Source organism: Fukomys damarensis, unplaced genomic scaffold, assembly GCF_012274545.1.
Source record: "Fukomys damarensis isolate Sample0158 unplaced genomic scaffold, DMR_v1.0_HiC HiC_scaffold_17, whole genome shotgun sequence".
Lineage (NCBI taxonomy): Eukaryota > Metazoa > Chordata > Mammalia > Rodentia > Bathyergidae > Fukomys > Fukomys damarensis.
In genome coordinates, this window is record NW_022900929.1 from 23,618,755 (window position 1) to 23,641,332 (window position 22,578).

Genomic DNA, 22,578 nt, shown 5'->3' on the forward strand with positions numbered 1-22,578 from the left:
CCTAGAATTACAGAGCTTGTTTCTCAAGGGTCCTACAATAGCCAAGGGCTCTTGGTGGTCTCTCTGAGCCTCAGTGATCTCCTCTCTTCTTAGTCCTGGCCCCTACACATCAGGACAGGCAGTGAGGCCCCCAGCACAGTCACTCACCTGTTCCTGCTCTATACAGAGACAGATTCATTTTAGTTTCCAAAAGGTAAAAGAATGTGGCATCATTATCACGAAACTACTCTTGTACGTGAGACTCTCACATCATTACTAAGAACAACTAAAAAGGACAATATTTGAGACATGCAACCATAAACCCAATCCTCAGTAAAAATGTCCAGTAACTCTAGGTATGATTGTTGTGATGATCTTTCATCTCAATTTTAAATCTTAGTCAGAATGAGACTACACAGATATGCACCCATAACTGAACATAAAACTCCCTGTCTTCTCCTTTCTATGGAGATTATTAAACCTCATTCTATCCTCCAAGGAATATAACTTGGTAGGAAGAATGAGGCTTAATGATATCTACAGAAAAATGAGAGAGAGAGAGAGAGATTTTGTTTGTTAGAAATCCAAGTAACTAGGAAGTTTGATTCTCCCATGAAGACAAAAAGTAACCAGAGTGGCCCAAACATCCAATGTTATTAAAACTCAAATCTCTGAGGCAATCTGGGGCTGTCAGAACAGGCCAAATAATTGATCCTAAGGAGAGAAAGAGTGAAGGAGAAGGAGAAAATCAACCAGAGCTTGCTAGGACAAGTAGCATGCCCTGGACTTGCTGCACAGCCTACTTCACCCTTCTCGTCAGGTCACTGAATGCTCACAGAAAAATGAGAGAGCTGCTGCTTAGGCCCATTTTCAAGATGAAGCTGAGGTTAAAAGGTGCTAAGGAGCTTGTGCATGACTGCACACAGAAAAACTGCCAACATGAGGTCCAGTCTCCCAGAGGCCCTGCAGCCTGTTTTCCTGTCCCTGCACCACACTGGCAAAATTCACAGCATGGGCCACTATCCCAGTCACCGCAGCTGAAGGAAACAAATGATATCACATAGAATGAAGCCACGGAGAGAACACAGGGGACTCACAAAACACATGGTATGACTGCAGTGCTAAAAGAAGCCAAAACTATGAGCTTCGAGAATCACCTATAATCCCTGGGGCTCTAACGTGGCAAATGGGACTGGGAGCTGGGCTCCGTGTGACACCAGGACAGTTGCCTTGGCTGACTCAAGATCTAAACAGGCTAGTTGGGTGTGGTGGTGCACTAAGGAGGCTCAGGCAGGACAACTGCTGTGAGTTTGAGGCCAGTCTGGGCCACGTAGTGAGTTCAAGGCCAGCCTGAACTGTACAAATGAGACCCTGTCTCACACCCCCCAATTTTTTTTTTTTCTCTTTTAAGCAGCCAATGACACAGCAGGTCAGTGCTGAAGAAAGTAAACTGGCTTCAAGTGGAGGAATGACTTACAACAGTGGCACATTGCTCTGTTCTTTTTTACCTGGCTTTTCCTCTCCATTTCTTACCAGTCTGACAAACTCTTACCCACAATTCCAAAATACAAACACTCCAAAACTCAAAAGGTTTTAAAAATTCTGTTTAAAGCCACATGTAATGGAAGCAAAGTCAGACTTTAATTATGGGGCTATTTTGATTCCTAATTTTTCCATTTGTGTGAATAAGCATGTTTTGTTGCACAACTAACTGTGCGGTGGCATAGGGTGCTGGCGGCACTGCATAAAATAGAGTGTGTGCACTCTTAAAGTGTATGCCTTCTTAAAATCTAGAAACACTTTGGGGCACAAAGAATGAGATACTGTGGACAGAAACCTCTTTAAAATCATTTCCTATCAATATACAAACCGTGTTTTCTTTTTTTTTTTACATAACTGCAAAGGATAACATGGTATGAATGTCCTTCGTGATTTCTCTTTGATACATGTTCATTTAACCCTGAGTTGCTGGGTGACTCATCTTCCTCAGACTTTTCTTCGGTTCTCTGGAAACATTTTCCCTGAGTTCTTTGAACACATCTTAAAATAGTTAAAGTCTTTGTCTACTAAGCCCACCATCTCAGGGTCCTCCTCAGGGTCGGTTTCTATTAGCTGTTTCTTTCTTTGTGTATGGGCCATACTCTTGTTTCTTTGTATGTCTTGTAAGTTTTTCCTCAATAAAAACAGCATTTTTTTGGCTGGGGATGTAACTCAAGTAGCACCACACCTGCCTGGCAAGCACAAGGTACTGAGTTCAATACGCAATACCCACCCCTCAAAAAATGGACATTTTTAAACATTTTAAGTAACGTTTCAAAGCATCTCTGGCAATCAGATACCTCTGAATATATTGCTTAGATCCAGATGTCCCCCAAAGGCTCATGTGTACAGAGGTGGGGCTTCTGGATATGAACGGTTCATGGGGGCTCTAGAACTGACTTGCTATTAGGACATGGTCACTGGGGAGTGAGTTGGAAGGATGCAGCTCCCTCCCTAGCTCCTTCCTCTCTGCTTCCTGGTCACCACAAGGCTCTCCTCCTCTGCCTGACCCTTCCACAATGCTGCTTCTGCCTTGGAGCCAGATGATTAGGGTCTGAAACTTCTGAAACCATGAACCAAAAGAAACCTCTCCTGCTTTAAGTTGCAGGTGTGGGTATTGTGTGCCAGCAATGAGAAAGTGACTAAAACAACACAGGAGACTTTGTTTACATTTGTTTTTGCTTTTTGTCTGTTGCTGTCTTAGTTGTTGCTGAGCTAATTCTGTATTCTCTGTTGTATCTGGCCACTGAAGACTGTTCAACTGCTCAGTGGTCAGCTGATAATGGAAGAGAGATCTCTAAATGCCTTCAACCAATATATCCGCCGGCCTTTGTGTAGGGCTGTGTGTGTGCGTTAGGCCATGCCTTAATGCTGCAAAGGCAGCTTACAACGCTGCTTCAGTTCTTCCTCCTGCGTGCTCAGGGCAGGAGGGAATAGCACTGGGCCTTCTCAACTCTTCGTGGCAGCCTCCAGCCCTGCTCAGGAGGATGCTGTTCTAGAGTCCCAGGCACGTGTTGAGGCTTTTCAAATCCTCTATGGGGATCACATTTCCTGGCTTTTCCTTCAAAAAAAAAAGTTGGTCAGTTTTTCTTTGCCCTGGTATTGCCACCTCGGGGACCTGTGAAGTTAAACAATTACTTGTTTATGAGAAATTCCCCCAAGGAGGGCCTTTTGAATCACTCAAACCTAAGTCATTTCAAACAAGGCCAACGTCTGTTGAGTTTACTGTGACTCTGAGATGCTGGTTTTCAAGGCCATTTGAAAGCTAGGGAAGTCACACTGGGACAGCACATATTAACACCCTGAAGCTCACTGTCCTGAGATGCAGCCATTTTTCTTGCATAAGTGCTCGTCAGATGGTTGCATGCCTCTGATTAATTGCCATAGTGTAAAAAAAAAAAAAAAAAGTTGATTCTTTCCTAGGCCACTGAAAAGTGTTCCGCTGGTTACAGACACAAGAGAAGACCAGGAAGTCAGGCCTCTGTATTCATGGGTCGTGACCTGCGGTGCATCTAGATTCAATCATCCTCAAACAGAAATATACTAAATAAGAAATTTGCACTGAAATGTACAGGGCTTTTTTCTTTGTCACTATACCCTAAACAATACAGTACAGTGAACCCTTGACTTACAAACTCAATTTGTTCATGAGGGCTGGTTGTAACTCAAGTTGGTCAGTCTCCTCTACACAGCCTTCAAGTCTCACTCCTGCAGAATTTCAGGCCCACACTCTTCCAGGCAGCTTTCAGTGTCCTTACAGACATAGGCTCAGGATTTCTCAATGAACCCTGCCCAGGAAAGGATGTGCTAATGCTCCTCCCAGAACTTTTTAAGGGTTGAATGTGCATCTGAGACCATCTGGCAGCACAAGCAGATGGCATTCGAGTCATAACTCAAGACTGTGGTTGTAAGTTAAAACTAAAATTACAGTAATAACCCAAGTGCTTCGTGCATCAGGCAATTCATAACTTGAGGGAACACTGTATAACAATTATTTATATAGCATTTATATTTTCTTAGGTATTTTAAGTAATATAGGGGATGACTTAAGGAACATGAGAGAATGTGGGTTATTAGCAATTACTATGCCATTTTATACAAGAGACGTAAGTATCAACAGATTTTTTAGTATCTGCCAGAGGTCCTGAAACAAATTCCCCAAAGACACTGGGGACAACTGTATTTTAACTTAACATGTTCACTACAAACGAAATAGGCCACTGGGGAGTGGTCTTTAATTAAAAGAATCAGATGGCATTTAGAATCTATCTTCAGAATCTATCTTTTGAATCTATCTTTTGAACTAATACATCCAATAAATTTTTATTAAAATTAAAATTTATTTTTTCCTCATTGAATTTATTGGTACATTTTAGGTATACAGTACAGTTAGTTACATTCATTATTGGGATCTTTAAAATTTATTTTATTAAAATTCTCTTCATTTACTTATCATCTAATATGAGAAATCATCCAATTTATAGAAGTTCTCTAACAGATATAATGAATGCCTTAACAAAAACAAAAGAAAGCCAAACAGGAAGCAAATAGAAATACAAATGGAAGTAGCAAAAAAAAGAATGAAATTCATATACAGTTTCAATGAAGAAAAAGCTCAAAAATAAATGCACCCTGGAGTAAAATCAGATGGGGCAGGGGGTCTGGGAAGTGAAATTTTAATCGTGCCAAGCACAGTGCTGTCCTCTTATAATAAACCTGCTAACAACCAGACAGCTTTACATTTATCGTGTTCACAAGAACAACAAAAAAACTACAATATTTTAAATGTCAATTTTAAAATAATATAAAATAGGACTGAGAGTACAGTTCAGTGGTTGCCTGGCCTGTGTAAGACCTCGGGTTCCATCCCCAGTATCGCAAAAACATAAAAAAGTAGATAAGAAAACTACAATAAAATGGAAGTGAAAGTAGACTACAGATGAAGCTGAGTCAGTCTATAAATGCCTACAAAGTTGACTCCACTCCCTCAAAAGAGGAAGACACTTAAAGAATTCAAATGCCCATAGGCAAGAATAAACTGGTCTCTGGGGTCTCTCTCAAGGCAGGACACGTCTGGAGTTGTGGAACATCTGCCTCAGTGACTTCTTTGCTTACAACATGACAACTTTCAGAGAGCTCTTTGGCATCTCAGCACAGAGCAGTGTATATGAGAACAACTAACTACCCTGTCGCTGTCAGGACAGTGACGCTGGCCATGACTGATAGTAGGGCTGGATGAAACACAGACTGCACAGTACCTAGAACAGAGGTTTGAACTTGCATGTCTGCAGGGGTCAAGACAAAGTGAGTCAAGTGAGCTTTTTTGGGGGGAGGAGGGTTGCTCTCATTGGTTCTTTTTGAGACAGGGTCTTGCTATGTAGTTCAGACTGGCCTCGAACTCAGTGATCCTCCTGCCTCAGCCTCCCAAGTGCTAGGATACAGGAATGTGACATCAGACCAAGCTAGTAAGCCACTTTTAAGAGGCAAAAAGTTATTTGTACAGCAAAATTCAGATCGCATATGAAACACACAAGATTCTTTTCTTAGTCAAAGTAATATACTTTTCTTCACTTTTCTTGGGCCATGTGGCACTCTGTGTGTACCTTTAATTATTCCTCTCTTGTCAGAAATGGAAATGGAAGTTTCTCTTCTGTAGGAAAATCCACAGTGTAATTTGGGGTAAGGCAAGAGGAAGACAGTGAGGAGCACAGCACACTGAAAAGCACAGGCTCCAGGGTAAAGATAAGTACCATGAGGCTCCTGATGATTTCTGCCAGACATTCCTTTTTTCAAAAGCCAAAAGCTCAGATTTTATGCAAAATCTCTTCATTTTAAATGCTGGCTCAAAATGAAAAAAAAAAAGCATTCAAACAAGATGCAGGAAAAACTAAACCTACTTCTTATCAACTGCCAGCTGGAGCCCGCTGGGCGTGAGGATTAAGTGGACTGCATGCCCTTTGGGGCAACCATACAACTATAATTTTTTTCAAATTAATTTCCTGAAAATGTGGACCCCCAACAGGTTCAAGGTTATACTCTCAGTAAGAACAGCCCATCGCACCGTGTGTACACTGCAGACACAGCTTCTCCCTGACCCTGTCCCCTCACCCTATAGCTCTGAGTGCCCTCTCCAGGACTCTGTGCAGCAGTGTGACTTGCTTTGGCCAACAGGAAATGAGCAAATGTGAGGTAAGCAGAGGCTGAAAGACATTTCTGCATCAGGCTTGCTCCCTCTTGCTGCCCTCTGAACCCCTGCCCCCATGCAATGAAGTTCAGAGAAGCCTACCGGGGGATAAGAGGCCACATGCCAAGGGTCCCACAAAGGCCATGCTTAACCCCCCACCCCAGAGGACCCGCCAAGTGCGTGCACACCTGGGCAACACAGAGACCAGCACAGGTGGCCAAGACCAAAAGAGCCAGCTGATATGCAGATTATGAGCCAAATAAATGACTGTTAGTTTGAGCCATGCAGCTAGAGGTTCAGCCAAAAACAGCTGATATATTCTAAAAGCTATCCGTAATATTCCTATGAAAGGGTCACTATAAAAATACTTGCAGTTCATCTAAGAGTACGTTTCCTCAAGAGATTGGCTTTTTTCTTGTCCAATCACCAACATTCTTATCACTTCATTAATGTCTTGATCAACACAAGCATAAAGCGACTGAGGCACTGCACCAGCCTTCTCAGTTGCTTCCCAAAAAGTGGGCAGCCAGCAGGGATTGGTACAATGCTGCCTCTCCCAGGGTCCTGTGCCAGGGAACTCCAGGCAGGAAGAGAGCAGTCAGCCAAGAGCCACTGGCCTTGGCCCTGGAGGTAGCCTGAGCCCTCGCGGAACAAGGACTCTGAAAAGGCCACCGGGCTGAACGCCTGCATGCGGGTCCTGGCAAGAACAAGCAACCAAGCCAAGGAGCTCTTCAAAAGAGGACACCGTATGGGAAGAAATGTAGAAAGAAAATGTTTCTGAATTTTAAAAAATAAGAAGCACAATAAGCCACCCAACCACCAGACAGCATCATTCAAATGCTTTAAAAACAGTTGCAAGCTAAATGAATGAGCTGACTTGCAGTGTACAATGGTACCATGAACATCAGGGGAAACGTCCAAAATTCACAACCTCTGCACGATCCTAGTCTCTAGCCTTTTTGTCTCGGGAAGAAAGATACAAAGACAACTGCTATTTGGTCTTTAGTGATTAACAGAAATAATGTTTTCTTTACTTAGAGAATTATTTTTCTTTCTGTTCTCTCTTGGGCCATGGGAAGAGCCCTTAGCTCAGGTCAGAGAATATAAAGTCATGAATGTGAAGTGTAATTGAAAATATAGTGATATTTAAATATTTGTTAAATTACTGCAGTAAGACACAATGCCATGAATCCACCCAAAGATACTCCCTCTAGCTTGGACCTCACTTATCCATGGTTCTTGCCACTTTCTGAAGCAGTTCTGGAAGTTCGCTTTTGTGTCATTACAAAGTATGATCTAAAATACACCCAACAAAAAGATGGACTATAAAACCATTATGATGTGTCTACCTTATTCACCAGATGTGGCACCAAAAACATGATGCCATATATTGTGATCACCCTTTGTGTTTTTCCCTGACCCCAGGAAAGAACTTAAAAATCATGCAACCCACCTTCTATATCTAATCTCTAATCCATGATTTTAAATAAGGACCTTCAGTGACCTTTAAACACCCAAAAGTGGGCTGGTGACACAGCTCGGTGATAGAATGTTTGCCTACCATGCTCCAGGCCAGCACTACCAAAATGAAAACTTCCCTTTCTTTCTATATTACTCCTCAAAGAACGAACCCAGCATCTGACCACGTCCATCCAGGCAGCACTCCCTGAGTGACTTCATCTTCCCCCGAAACCTGCCCCTGCCCTACACAACTCTTGCTCGGTGTTCAGCGTGACTAGAACTCTCATCATAATCACTCAGCCCTCTTCTGTGCTGGACTCAAAGACTCCCAAGTTTCGCCAATTTTATCTACTGTGCCTCAACTGTACCTTTTCTAAGATTCCTCATTGTGTCTGCTTCCAATTCATACCTCTTATCAAAACAAAAATAACAATCTCCTACCCCCATTCCTGCTTCTTTGTGTCCCATTTTGTATCATACTAGTGGATTTGTATGTAACAAGCAAGCTTTCTGAAGAACAGCACTGAGGCAGGCGTGGTGGTGCGCACCTGTAGTTCCAGCACTAGGGAGGCTGAGGCAGGAGGACTGCCATGATTTCAAGGACAGCCCCTGAATATAGAGCAAGACCCTGTCTCCAAAAAAAGGAAAAAAAAAGAGAGAAGGAAGAACATTGTCAGTCTCTTCTACAGTCTATTCCCAGACCTTCCAACTTGATTTCCAACCGTCACTCTCTCTTGCACACCATGTGGTCCACAAGAACTGTATTTACATCACTACTATGAATGCCCTAGCACTATGTCTTTCTCAGGAGGTACCTTATTTTAAAACATAATAATAAGTACAGTTTTCTAAACTCCCATGTACCAATCCTAGCCATGTTTTAATATCCAAATTAAATGATAATTTCTCTGGAAAGTTTTACCATTTCTCCCACAGGGCTGCATCTCCTTTTGAAGTCCCCCAGCAATTTACTGTGACTGTTTTCTTCTTTTACTAATGTTATCCCTCGCCCTAGAATGGATGTAGAAGTGCGAAACCACATGCACCTCTCACAGCTCCATGTCTACATGTAGTATGTAAATACACACTTTGCGAGTATGACAGCCTATCAGTTCTACTCTGGAGTCAAGCCCAGATCCAAGCACCTAGCTCAACAGACGGGACTACTCACATGATTTCCGCAGGGAACTGTGCGTTGGTGACCAGGAAGCTGGAGATTTTACAGTGGTGGAGCAGCTGCAGGAACCTGTTGATCTCCGGATACATTATTGGCTCTCCCACAAGGGACAAGGCGCAGTGCTTCACCTTCATCCCTTCCTCAAAGCGCTCTGGTTTGACACCTGGCACACCTGGAGGGCACAGTAAAAAGGACCGGGCTAAACGTGGTGCCAGAAAAAGGTATCACTTACATTTTGTTTGCTAATTCTTTGATTTTAAGGGCAAATTTGTTTTCTGATGCCAAAACATACAAAACAGAAGTAGGAAATACAAATACTAACTCAAAAGTCAGCCAGCAACTCGTTTTTGGTTTTGGTACTCTCTGAACTGCATCAGTCATTTCAATCAGAGAAAGCAAAAACTAGCTTGTTAGCTAATTATGTGGACAGCAGAATACACCACTAACTATAATTTCTTTTTTTTTTTTTCCTCATTGAGTTTATTGGTACTTTTTAGGTACATAGTACAGTTACATTCACCATTGGGATCTTGCACCTTTACATGACAGGTCTTGGTTCTCATTTTTTCCCCACACCCCTGCCCTCCCTTCACCCCCTCCACCCTTCCCTAATTACAAACACTTTGTTTCCATTATTTTGTTTCCTCATATTTTTTCTCTTCCCTTCTTTCCTTTCCCATACCCTTCCCATAATTTCTTATGTTGCCTAGAGAAATGAGCTCAGAGTACCCACCTAAGGAAAGGCCTCTTCTACACAATTCCTTCCCCACATTCCTAACATATACTGTGTTGGGAAACTCAAGGGGCCTGGTCAAGCTACAGAGGACAGGAAAAGAAGAGACTGGAAGTTCACATCTTTGACTTCACACTGGAATCACCGAGAAACTTCAAAATCCTAGACCCACCTCCAAAGATTCGGTTTTGCTGGGAGTGTGCAAGGAATGACCTCAAGGGTGTTCAGACAAACTGGGCAAGGTGCTGCGCACCTGCAGTCCCAGCCACTGAGAGAGGAAAGACTGCTTGAGTCCAGGAGTTAAGGAGACCTTTCTCTCAAAGCAAAAAGAAAAGGAAAACCAACCAAAACACCAAAAATCCAGTTCAGCAAGTAGTTCTAATATATATCCAAAGTTGAAAACCACTCCATAAACCACAGGACCCCAAACTTGCCTGCACATTAAACTCACTGGGGAATTTTTAAATTTCAAAAATCCAGGCCCCAGCTCAGACTAAGAAAAGCACACTAGCTGGGGGAAGTGCATGGGCATCAGTAGGTTTTGAGGCTCCCAGGGGTTCCACAAGCAGACAGACTTTGGAATCACTTGCACACTGCAGTGTCCCAACCCCAACTGGACCGGAACTGCTCTCCTAATACCAGTGTCCAGGCTGTTTCTCAGACCGATTAGTTACAGTCTCTGGGGACAGAACCCAGGCTCAGTGCTATCTGACAGGTTCTCCCATGACTCCAGAATGCAGCAGGGTGTGGCAAGCATGGCTCTCTTCCAGAGGGAGATAACATTCAGGGACAGATTGTCCTACAAATCCCTGGGATTGCCACAGAATGTGAAAGGACAACTGGCAAATAAAGACATAGCTCCTTTACAACAGAGACTTCCACAAACCCTAGATTCCTTTAGAGAATATATTCTCTCTGAAAGACACAAATTCCTCATGGAGATCAGAGATGGAGAGGAACCATGTCCATAGTCCCTCTGTGTCACTTATTATAAGCTAAATTTTCTTTAAAAATTATTGTGAACAGGGTTCGGGGATTTCACTCAATGGTCCCACCCCCTGCCTTGCAAACACAACGTCCCAAGTTCAAACCCTGGTACCAAAAAAAAAATTACTGTGAACAGTACCTACCACAGAGAGGTCCAGCTGAGTCCTTGGAATACAGGAAATATTCATTAAGGATTTGATTTTATCACCTTTATTCTGGTTTATTAAAATCAGTGATGAGTAATCAATAATCAAAATTAATCATGATCAGTGAATGACACTACTCACTAACAGAGAACCTGAAGATAATAAAGTGAACTCTCACTACTCAGTTGTTTCTTAGTCTGGAAATGACTGTATTTCATATACACACATGTAAAACCTACTCAGAAATAAGCAAGTGCAAATAAATGCCTACGAAATCAAGCCAACGCCATACGCTACAGGCTAAAATCAGAGCCATCTAGAAGTGACAGGTGATATCTTCTCATATGACTAACTGCAAAGTCTAAGAATGTATTTCACATCAGCAGTCTTGGATGAACAATTTTTTTAGGTTATTAAAATCTATGATCTTAACTGAATCGAGGTTTTAAATAAAACTTGATCCTTAAACTCAGTCTGTGTTGCCAAGACAACTCAGCAATGAGCATAAAATTTCCTCTTAGTAAGAAGTATCAGTAACTTTATATCCCTCATGAGCAGCTGAACAGAAGGCACATCAACTCGAACCCCAAAACAGACCTCACACAGAATATGGAACATGTGAACACCGGCCAGGCCCAGGCCAAGGAAGTCTGAGGCACTGAGTTCCAACTCTGGCTCGGCCACGCAGCCAGCTCTGTGCCCTTGGTCAAGCCTTTCACATTTTCTTTCCTTAACACTTTTTTCCAGATCATTTTTTTTATTCGCACGTTTGTAGTACATAATGTTTATGTTCCTCAATATTCAAAAAGGTGATTTTGCAGGCGCGCGAACGCTACTGTGCGCGCACACACACACACACACACACACACAGCTATTACAAGAATTAAATAAGCCACATGAAATACTTAGTGTGATGATGTCTAGCCCTATACACAGGCATTTTAAAAAAAATGTTAGCTGCAAACATTTTAATTTCGCGAACTGAAAAAGAAATTCAAGTATTTGAATTACTTTAAAGGAAATGGTGGGCCAGGGATTTAGCTCAGTGGTTCCAGTGCCTGCTTCGCAAGCATTAGGACGCGAGTTTGATCCCGGTACCAAATAAAAGGAAACGTTAAGTCCACAAATGCATATGGACTGATCACCAGCTATGTGTCAAGGACTATTTTAGGGGGTTCTTCTACTGCAGATAAAATAGAAAAATGTGTGCTTCTGGACAGTTTGCATTCTAGCCAGTGAGATACAGAGAACATTAAACATAATAAATCAGAAAATTCTACAGCAGAGCAATAAAGCAAAAGAACTTTCTCCAATGATTAAAATGTTCTTTCTCTGCACTAATATAACTCTCTTTTCCTAAAAATAAGACCTAGCCAGAAAATAATCAACCTTGAAACCAGAGATGAAAAATACCAGCCCCAATTAGCCTATCCTTCCTTGCCTTGCCTGCCTTACAGAGTAGCCACTAAGCAAGAGAATAGTGACGGTTAGTTTCCAAGGCTGATTATTTTCCGGCAAAGTCTTATCTTCAGGGAAACACGATAGTAGCTGGTAGCTACATACGACTACATGTGAGACCCTAAAATGTGCCTGGTGTGAATAAGAAAGTAAATTTTTTTTCTATTTTCATGAGTTTAAATTTAAAAGGCCTTATGCAGCTAATGGCTACCACACTGTTTACGTACTCATGATACCTCAGGAGGCCGCAAGCATCTGGAACAAAAAGGTAGAGCAGGGTGGAGACGATGTGGGATGCAAGCAGGAAGAGGCGGGCTGCCCTGTCCCCCAAGGGGTCAAGATGAGCCTTCATGAAGAGGTAAGGAAAGGCCAGGAGAAGAAGTGGGCCGGGGAAGAGGAGCGGGGACATACTTTGCCAGGGGGCGCCTGCTTGGCAGGGTCACGGTATCTGAGAGGCATGGCAGATTTGGGCAAGGGTGACATGGCTGACTCTGTGCTTTTTTAAATGGACCTAACAGGTTTTCTGTGGAAGACAGGGGAGCCAGGACAGAAGCTCACCAGCCAAAATCCTGTTACAGAACTCAAGCAAGAGACAATGGTGACCAGGACCAACACAGTGACTGTGGAGGGGGCACAAAGGGACCACAGACTGCATCTGTTCTGGACAGGACTTGCTGCTGGAGAAGATGCAGAGTGAGCAAGGATGAGCGGTGTCAAGGGTCTCTGCAGTTTAGGCCTATGCGACAGAACTGCCCTCCATGGAGGCAAAGAGAGCCCTGGGAAAACAGGTAATGGAGACAAGCAGTGCACAGCTTGGGTGAGGTCTGTCGGGTACCTGAATGTGTCTACAGCATTCACACTGGGGCTCTGGGAGACGGCTGGGTGGAAATAACCCTTCTGGCAATGGATGGTACTTCTATCCAGGGCTACACTCAGCTGGAAGCGCAGACAGTGGAGGACCAGCACTGAGTCCAGGACACACAGGATTCTAGGGAGATGCAGGGAGGACAGCCCAGGAACAGGGAGAGAAACATAAAAGTGGAGAAATCAAGTGCTAGCTCTTCTGAAGAGCTATAACTAAAAATACCATAGGGCCAGGGATGTAGCTCAGTGTGCAGCACCTGCCCGGCAAGCACGAGGCCCTGGGTTCGATTCCCAGTACCGCCCCCCCCAAAAAATTGATACTTGCCCATTTAAAAAACTACAAAAACAAAGATCAAAAAAGAAAAAATCCTAAGGGTAAGTCTTTTAAAATAGTGTATATGGGATTTAACAATCATCCTACTTCTGTCCAAAGGAAAGGCACTGAGAGGGTATTTAACACCCATTCCTGCTTCCTGCTCACTGCCAGAGGCTGCTGCTCCTCCTCCTGACATCGCACTCTCTGGGACTCAGCCTCAGGTCAGCAAAAAGAGCTCACTGTCTTTAGCAAGATGCGTCAGAAAATAAGACAACCTGACATTTCTAATGAACAGGAGTCCTGGAGAAAGAAGAGTCAGTCCAGCAACTGTAGACACTATAACATCCCTGGAGCAAATCCTGTGTGTGTGTGTGTGTGTGTGTGTGTGTGTGTGTGTCTCCCTTTCACACACACACGCACACACAGACACACACCTGCTCTCTTTTTATTTCCCAAATCTTAACCCTCTCAGAACTAAACTCTTTATTTTTCTTCAAATTTTTTCTTGCAAAGCAAGTTTCTTGGTATTTTTTTCATCCAGAACAGCTTCTTGATCCTGAATAATCACAGCTCCTGTCATCAGATCAACTGAGAAGCAGGCTTCATTTCCATGAAAGGTATCAAAGCAAGAACTTAGGAGTCCAGAACTTGCATCCTAACATCACATCAATAAACCAAATATAATAATACACAAAAAGTATGACATATTGCTCAGCGTATAGTATTTCTACTGCTAAAGTTTAGGTAACCAATGGAGTGTTTTTCTCTTTTTTCTTCTTCTAACAGTATAGTTCCTGGCCAAAAATGTTCCCAAGAACCCTTCCTGGGTACATATGTTTCATCGAGACACTTCACACTGTGAGGTTTTTCAGAAAACAATGAGCAGGTGGTGTTCTCTTCCCCACCTCCACATTCTTTGTGATGCCTGCTCTAGACCTAGTCTGTGAAAACCAACTGCTAGAGGCCCTTTATTCTTTTTTTTTTTTTTTTTTTTTAAGTCTAGATTTAAGAAACCACCTAGCAACAAATGATGTCTTTTTCACCTCTGCACCTTCAGGACTAAGGACACTGCTGACAGTGCTCTCAAGGACTTGGAGTCTGCTGCAGCGATTCTCCGTGCCTCTTTCTCCCTGCCATCACAGGACTTAGAGGGGGCAGGCAGCATTTTGAAAAGACGCTGAGTTGGTCTGAAATTCTGACCCAGTTTTAATCAATATAAAGTTAATTTTGTATGTGTACAAAGGAAAAGCTAATAAAGGTCATGAGAAGAAAGATACTTTAATGATGCAGTGAAATAACTGAAAAGACAATGATTGCCTTCAGAATAGAGAATAGCAACTGAAAAGGGAAGCACTTACAAAATCAGAGGATATCGTCGAAATCTGTCCAAGGCTGGCCACTTAGCAAAAGCCGGAAATTCAGAGACAATGAGCAACAACACTCATCTCCAGTCCTAACCTCAAAACTAAAATGATAAAATGACTTGAGCCAGACCGATGGGAGAGAGCAGGTGTTAAAGCACTCTAGAAAGCCCAAGCCAGAGCAAAAGAAATCACTAGTGAGATAAAACAGTGGACCTTGAGAGACAGGCCAAAGTAGAAATATCCATTATATAATGAACCAAGGAGGAAATGGCTTCAAGCCTTTGAAAATTGCCTGTCTTTTCCAATTTATAAAAGAATTCTGGCTCTAAGCATTTCTGTTTAAGCCTAAAATTTATATTCCCAGAGATACAGTATTCTTTAAATGGAAATTAATGGCCATGCAAATCCCCAAGCACTAAATTAATCTGTTATATGCCTACAGCACAGTACTACTAAATCTATTCTGATATCACCTAATCAAATTCAAGGGTGTTTTCCTATAGGAAAATGTACTCTAAGCTCCAACCAAGAAAGCTAGAAACACGTATTTTTGCTTTGGTTTTTGTTTTCTGTTTAAGACACAGGGGACACAGGTAGTCCTATGGGGGCTCTACCAAGGAAACTCCAACACGGGTGGGGAAAAAGAGAAAGCAGTGGACTCCTCGGGGTATCTGGAGGTGGGCAATTCTACTGACACAAGATAAGCCACTGCTCCAGGCTGTCTCCACTGAGCAGTTCAAACACCAAGGGCCAAAGAGATCTAGCTAGAGTTCTATGCCTGTATCTTCAGAATCCAAACTGTGTCCTTCCAGGCGCTGTAGTGCACATCTGTAATCACAGCAACTTGAAAGGCTGAAGCAGGAGGATCTCAAGTTCGAGGCCAACCTTGGCTACTTAGCAAAATCATGTCTTAAAAATAAAAAGGGCTAGGAAGCTAGCTCAGTAGTGGTACATTTGCCAGGTGTGTGCAAGGCCCTGAGTTCCCCAGTACCACTAAAGAGTACAGTAGTATCCATGCAGACCCTGCACCCAGGTAAAGATGCTGCGATCGAAAAAGATGGAACAATTCACTGTAGTCCATGGTCAGCAGCCCCAGCATACCCCCACTCAGGCTGACCTGTCCAGACAGAGGTGACCTTACTTACACATGTGCCCTGAGAATGAATGAAAGAGCACAGATTTCACCCTCTGCAAGAGGAACTCGGATTCATAAAATAGAAAGCCACAATCATTGTTAAGGACTAGAACAAGGAACTGAGTGATGCTACTTGTTATACTAAGTGATTATAGTATTCTGGTAAGTACACTGGTTATACCAGTTAAGTATTTTATCCTTCAATAATTATGTATCTCACTCTTTCTTAATGAGCACTTTTTTTCTTCTCAAATACTGTAGTTTCACAGTAAGAGTTACTGTGACTACTGCAGCAAGAAGACAATTTTTCAAAAAGTAATGCAGTTTATTTTAACTCCATAGAAAACATTAATATACAGCCACCGCACCACCAAGTTGGATACTGGGAGAGCTCACGCTCACTGTGAAAATATAAAATGCATGGGCTGGCTTGTGCCCCACCCCCCACCCCCATGCTGGCCAGTCTACACCCATGACCTTCAAACATACATAACCCCTACTTGTTGAAAGAAAACTTGATTTCCTTATCAAAAGGGTCAGTTTGCAAGTATCAGTCACTTCACTTTGAAAATCTTTTTTTCAAACTTACTGTTAATGAAAGCAACAAATGATAAAATTTTGTCTAACAAACCAATTGTTTGAAAAAAAAACTGTGGGAATTCCCAGGGTAAAATTGACACCTATAAACACCATTTTTAAGAATAAAACTGGAGAGCTGGGCATGGTGGCGCACGCCTGTAATCCCAGCACTCAGGAGGCTGAGGGAGGAGGATCGCTGTGAGTTCAAGACCAGCCTGGGCTACATAGTAAGTTCCAGGTCGGTCTCAATTACATAGTGAGATCTTGTCTCAAAAAATAAAAAAATAAAAAAATAACTCAATGGGTTCATCATCAGTATGAAAAAAAGAAAAAAGAAAAACTTGGGTGGCAGCTGTTGGATTTCTGGGGATTACTCCCTTCCCCTTAAGGACTCTAACCCCCACTCAGATTCACTTGCTCTTAGATGCATTCTGTGTTACTGCAGTGCTGTGTCCTGGCTTCCTCCTGCAACACCCTATGTGTTTTTAAACTCTCCTGTTAGTTCAGCATGGGAACTAGAAGATAAACCATTTGAGATGCCTGCTGATTAAAGCAAGCCCACGCCACCAAGGATTTAGCTCAGTGGTTCCGCTGCCTGCCTCACAAGAACAAGGTCCTGAGTTCCACCCCCAGTACCAAAAAAAAAAAGTAAGCCCACACCACAAGGTGGACTCTCTTTTCTGCACAGGACAAGCCGCTCCAGTGAGCCTGGCACACAGAAAACATATGCACACACTGCACTCACCTAACACATTTGATTAATGCGCACAAGTCTACTTAACTTATTTATTATCTATCTCCATTTAAAGTCCACTTGCAAAAATGTTCCTGTCAGAAAAAATTACTATCATAACTCCGATTTTCGTTCTATATTAAGGACATTTCAGGATGGAGATTTCTCCAGGAAGCCTCTACTCCAAGGAATGCCTACTTCTCGGGGCTGCTTCCTCTCTGGCCACCAGCTGCCTAGGACACAGACCACTGAAAGGGACTCCAAGCTGTCCAGGAAACACCTCCTTGGTCATCATCCAATCAGTTAAGAGTTCAACTGGCTCTCTAAGCACTAAACCAAAAATAAGCTTATTAGGAGATAAAGATAAAATTCCTGGCCTTTCCTGCTCCGGGTATTACTCAGTGAAGGTTAATTTGATGTATCATTTTGGACAGGCCATGGTACCAGGATATTTGGTCAGACATTATTCTAGATGTTTCCATGAAGGTGTTTTTAGATGAGATTAACATTTCAACTGGTAGACTCTGAGAAAAGCAAAGTACCCCCATCATATAGCTGGACCTTATCCATAGAAAAGAGACTGAGCTCCTGAAGCAAGAAGAAATTCTGCCCGCAGAAGGCATAGTGACCACTCCACCTCTCTCAGCCTCCATCCCACCAATCATTCCCGTGAGACTCTAGATTCACCAAAGCTCCACAATTGCATAAGCCAGTTCCTTAAAGTGAAATCAATCCATCTCTTTCTCAGTCTAACTACACACACACTCTCACACACACACACACACATACAACCTCCAGAAACCCTAATATTCTATCCTAAAGAATATAAGATTTTGCCCTGAAACTTATTTAAAAGATATAAAGCTTATTTGAAGATTATCAGTAATAACTAAATTAACAGAAAGTCTAAGAAAAGCTGGCCAAATCCTAGATGTGGGACTTACTAGTTCTTTGTCAGTGGATTCACTTAATTTTCCAAAAGTCTGGTAAGAGACACTGCTTTATCCCAATACAGCCTGTCCCCATACTGAACCAAAAACAGTGCCTGATGTAAAAGTCAAGGTGAAAAACTTCAATAATTATTAACATTGCAAATGTACAAAACTAAGTCAGCCCATACACAGATAGAAAAATACATATAGGTCAGTTGTCCCTAGAAAATTTGTAAAGAATGAAAGTATAATTACTGACTGTCATCTTGAAATTACTATCGATCTTAAACTATTATTTGTACTAGTTTGCTCTATTTATCAACAAAAATAAACCTGGTAAAAGTATAGTGCGAGGGATTTAGCTCAGTGGCACCATGCCTGCCTCACTAGCACAAGTTCAATCCTCGGTACCGGAAGAAAAAAAAAAAAAGTAGTATAGCCTGAAGAATGAGTGACTTAGGGGCCGGGGATTTAGCTCAGTGGTTCTACCAGCTGCCTTGAAGGTGGAAGGTCCCAAGTTCGATCCCTGGTACCAAAAAAAAAAAAGAATGAGTGACCTGAACAGAACAAACTGCACTGCACAAAAAAATGAATTGATCGCCACAGTGCTAATGACTAGGCCTTATTAAAGACTCCCATATATGTTGCTAGCATCCTAAGATTATCTATGCCAAAACAATCTTGTTGAAATTTTCTTTTTTCCTTTTTTAGTACCAGGAATCAAACTCAAAGCCTCACGGTTGCTAGGCAGACGCTGCACCTCTGAGCTTCATCCCTGGCCCATGGAATTTTTTTATTGTTCCCTACGAAAGGAAAAGAGAATAGAGAAGAGATGTCATTATTGGTAGGGGGAGAAAACAGAACATAGGCTTAACAGGGACCCAAAAAGATTTCATCACATCATTTACAGCTGTATCTTTATAAAGCCATGACTTTATGAGTTCATCACACCTACCCACATCAGTGGTTTTCAAAGTCTGGTCCTACATTCATCAACCTCAACAATCCCTGAGTGTAAGAAGTGAACACTGCTAGGCTCCAGCTGAGGCTGCTCAGTGGATCTCTGGGGAAGAAGACCAGCCATCTGTCTGAATAAGCAGGCCCTCCAGTAGCCGTAATGCATGAGAATGCTGAGAACCACTGATCTCCAGTGCACTCAGACCTCTTAAGTATGAGACAGAAGTGATTCAAGAATTTCTGCTACACCACTATGGACTCTGTGGAAGAAATTTATACTAATGCTATCCCTCCTTTTTTATAACATCTTCATTCAAAAATCCTTTGCCACCGGGCTGGGGATGTAACTCAGGGTTGGGGTGCTTGCCTGGTATGCAAAAGGCCCTGGGCTCTATCATCAGCACCACAAGAAAAAAAAAAAAGCTTTCCCAATACTCTCTGACCTTATTTAAGAATTTGCTAATGACCTAAAACTGCCATTCCATTCATAAGGCCAATCTATACCTATCAAGACAGAGTAACAGCAAAGATTTTTATGAAGGATGATGGTACAACCCAAGGCAAAACTTACAGACTGACGCACCACATTATGAGTTGCTAAGCTCTGGGCTGAACTTTCAGTTCTTCAATCAAATGGGATATAAACGCAAAGGTCAAAATATATACAATATATCTATAAAAGTGTTGCTTCCCTATAGGACAGTTTTCCAGCAGAGAGAAAATCCTACCAAACAGGCAATTCCTCTGCCAATTTGATTCAAACTATTAATGACCTTAGCAATCCCCTGGAGAGAAAAGATAAATACCTTTAAACTGTTTAATCATGTTCTGATGGTTCTCCACGGCTTCCTTTAAGATCATCTCAGGCTGGTCCATCTTCCAACGCCACTCCATGCCCACGGGATTGGTGTGGTGCCTAAGAACAAGACAAAACCTCTAAGAGCCCCTGTACGAACATCTCAGCTGGTTATCCATAAAACCATAAAATCAAGTTCCTCCCAAGAACTGTTTACAGCTTTCCAATTTATTTTGAATCCTGACATATAGCAGACACAGGTTCCACACCTCTGCACAACACCCAGCTGCTAGGTCGACTTCAGTTGACAGGACACTGTGTCCCGCTTGTAAGCACGCCAACTATGTACGGGTACAAATGCAGGGTAACCTGCCACCTCCACATTCACGCCATATGGGCCAACACTTCATAAAGTGAATGTAGAAATCACACTGATAGCCTACGAAAGATCGGCCCTTGATGTTTTCCCAGGCATGCCCAGGAAACTCCACCTGGAATCTTCTCTCCTACACTTTTATGGAGCAAAAGATGAAGGAGATCAATTTCAACAAGCTCCTGACAGTGGACATTTATTTTCATCCTGTTCAATAGAAGAAAATTGCAGCCAGAGCCCAGCCAGCTATTTTCTGAAATCCGCAGAAAGTCACATCCTAAATCCATATGCTTAGAAAAGGATGCTTAGTTCTGTAACTGTTCTTTTTATACATTTTTGTGGATGATCAAACTCATAACAATACATTCAGCCACTGTGTCTCATCATCAAGCAAAACTTGACTGATTAGTCAATCACCAGATCGCCTTGATGTGACACCGCAAGCTCAGTGCAACATTCCCCAAGTTGTGTTCTTGAAAGATGCTACACAAAACAGAGAGAGGTAGGAGTTCTGAGAAAAGTGATACTCTATTATCCTTTTGGAGAATTCTAAAATTCTCAGATTATTTTTCATCCCTTACACGTTCATAAAAAGCAAGAAAATGTGGAGAGGCCAATACCAATACTCCAACCAGAATGTTTGTCATTTAAGCCACCCACACAGTCTATCTGACTAAATCATGCATCAATTGAAAGACAGAGGCTGCCAGAGTAGCCTGTAACACAAAACCTAACTATATAAGGTTTTACAGTTCGGATCTGGAATGTCCCCAAAGGCTTGGTCCCCAATGCAGCAGTGGTCAGAGGTGGGGCTTTAGAGAAGCACTGGGTCATGAAGGCCATGACCCCATCAACAGATTAAACCCACTGATGGGACCATAATGTGTCTGGCCATTGGAAGGTGATGAAAATTTAGAAGGGATCTAGTTGAAAGGAGTGGGTCCCTAGGAACATTCCCTTGGGGACTGTATCTTGCCTTGGGACGTCACCCGCAATAGCCTGTCTGCCATGAGGTAAGTCACTCTGCTCCATCACATGCTTCCCACCATGATGATCTGCCTCACCACAGGCCCAGAAGACACAGAGCCAAGTGACTACGGACTGAACCCTCTGCGACCAGAGGTAAAATAAACCTTGCTTCCTTTAAGTTGTTTTTCACAGGTATGTATCACAGCAAGAGAAGCTGACTAATACACGAGGCCAGCATTATTCCAATACAAAAGAAAGACATACTGACATTATAAGGAAAGAAAACTAGAGAACACCACTTTCGATAAATAGAGACATAGAAATCCATAGATGAATCAATCCAGCCAACTAAACCAAGCAACACACTAAAAGGAAAATGTGCCATAATCAAGTAGTGTTCATCCCAGAAATACAAGGCTGGTTCAATATTCAAAACTCAATCACTTCATTTCACCATGTTAACAAAATTAAAGTAATAAGAATATGCATTTCAAGATAGAGAAGTAGCTAACAAAATTTAATACCCATTCATGACCAAACACTCTCAGCAAAGCAGAATATAAGGGAATTTCTGCCAGGCATGGTGGCTCACACCTGTAATTCCAGGATCACACCTGGAGGCAAAGGCATGAGAACTGCCATTGAGTTCAAGGCCAGTTTGGGTTATACAGTGAGTTCAAGGCCAGCCTGAACTCCAGAGCAAGACCCTGTCACCCAAAAAATGTAAGAATAAAGGAATTTCTTTAACCTCATGAAGGAGATCAAATGAAAACCTACAGCTAATATCAAACTCAACAGTGAGAGAACACGCGCTTTCTGCCTTGGTCTGTCACCACTCTACTTAGCATGTGAGTCCTCAACTGCAGCTAGGCAAGGAAAAAAGGAAGAAACAAAGCCACCTCTCTTGATAGCTGACAACTGTCTACAGGGAAAATTCCAAAGAATCTACAACAAATACAGAACTAATAGAAGACTTGGGCCGGGGATTTAGCTCAGAGGTTCGGTGGCCAGCCTTGCAAGTGCAAGGACCTGAGTTCAATCCCCGGTACCAAAAAAAAAAAGACTCATACACTTATAGACAGACATGTTCAATGTACAAAAATCAACTGCCCTCATATACCAGCAATGAAAATTGTTGCTGGAAACTAAAAGAATGATTTATAATACCAATGAAAAGTATGTAAGTACATATGAATCTAAAACAAAAATGTATGTGTGCTGGCAAGACATGGTGGCATACGTCTATAATGCCAGCACTTAGGAGGCTGAAGCAGGAGGATTAACATGAGTTGAAGGCCAGCTTTGGGTACATAGTGAGTTCAAGGCCAGCCTGAATAACATAGAGAGATCCTGTCAAACATAAATAAATAAATGTATGTGTGTGTGTGTATATATA

General features: G+C 42.3%; 1 protein-coding gene across 3 annotated transcripts in view; it reads right to left on the reverse strand.

The window, feature by feature from the left end:
- The window catches only part of LOC104862780 (S-adenosyl-L-methionine-dependent tRNA 4-demethylwyosine synthase TYW1), a 182,239-nt gene that overhangs the window by 94,267 nt on the left and 65,394 nt on the right, over positions 1-22,578 (reverse strand). For all 3 annotated transcript variants that reach the window (XM_033764905.1, XM_010625014.3, XM_010625015.3), the window contains 2 exons: positions 19,851-19,960; positions 8,835-9,012 (listed from right to left, as the gene is read on the reverse strand). In XM_033764905.1, coding sequence (XP_033620796.1) covers positions 8,835-9,012; positions 19,851-19,960 — 288 coding nt within the window. The remainder of the gene's footprint in view (positions 1-8,834; positions 9,013-19,850; positions 19,961-22,578) is intronic.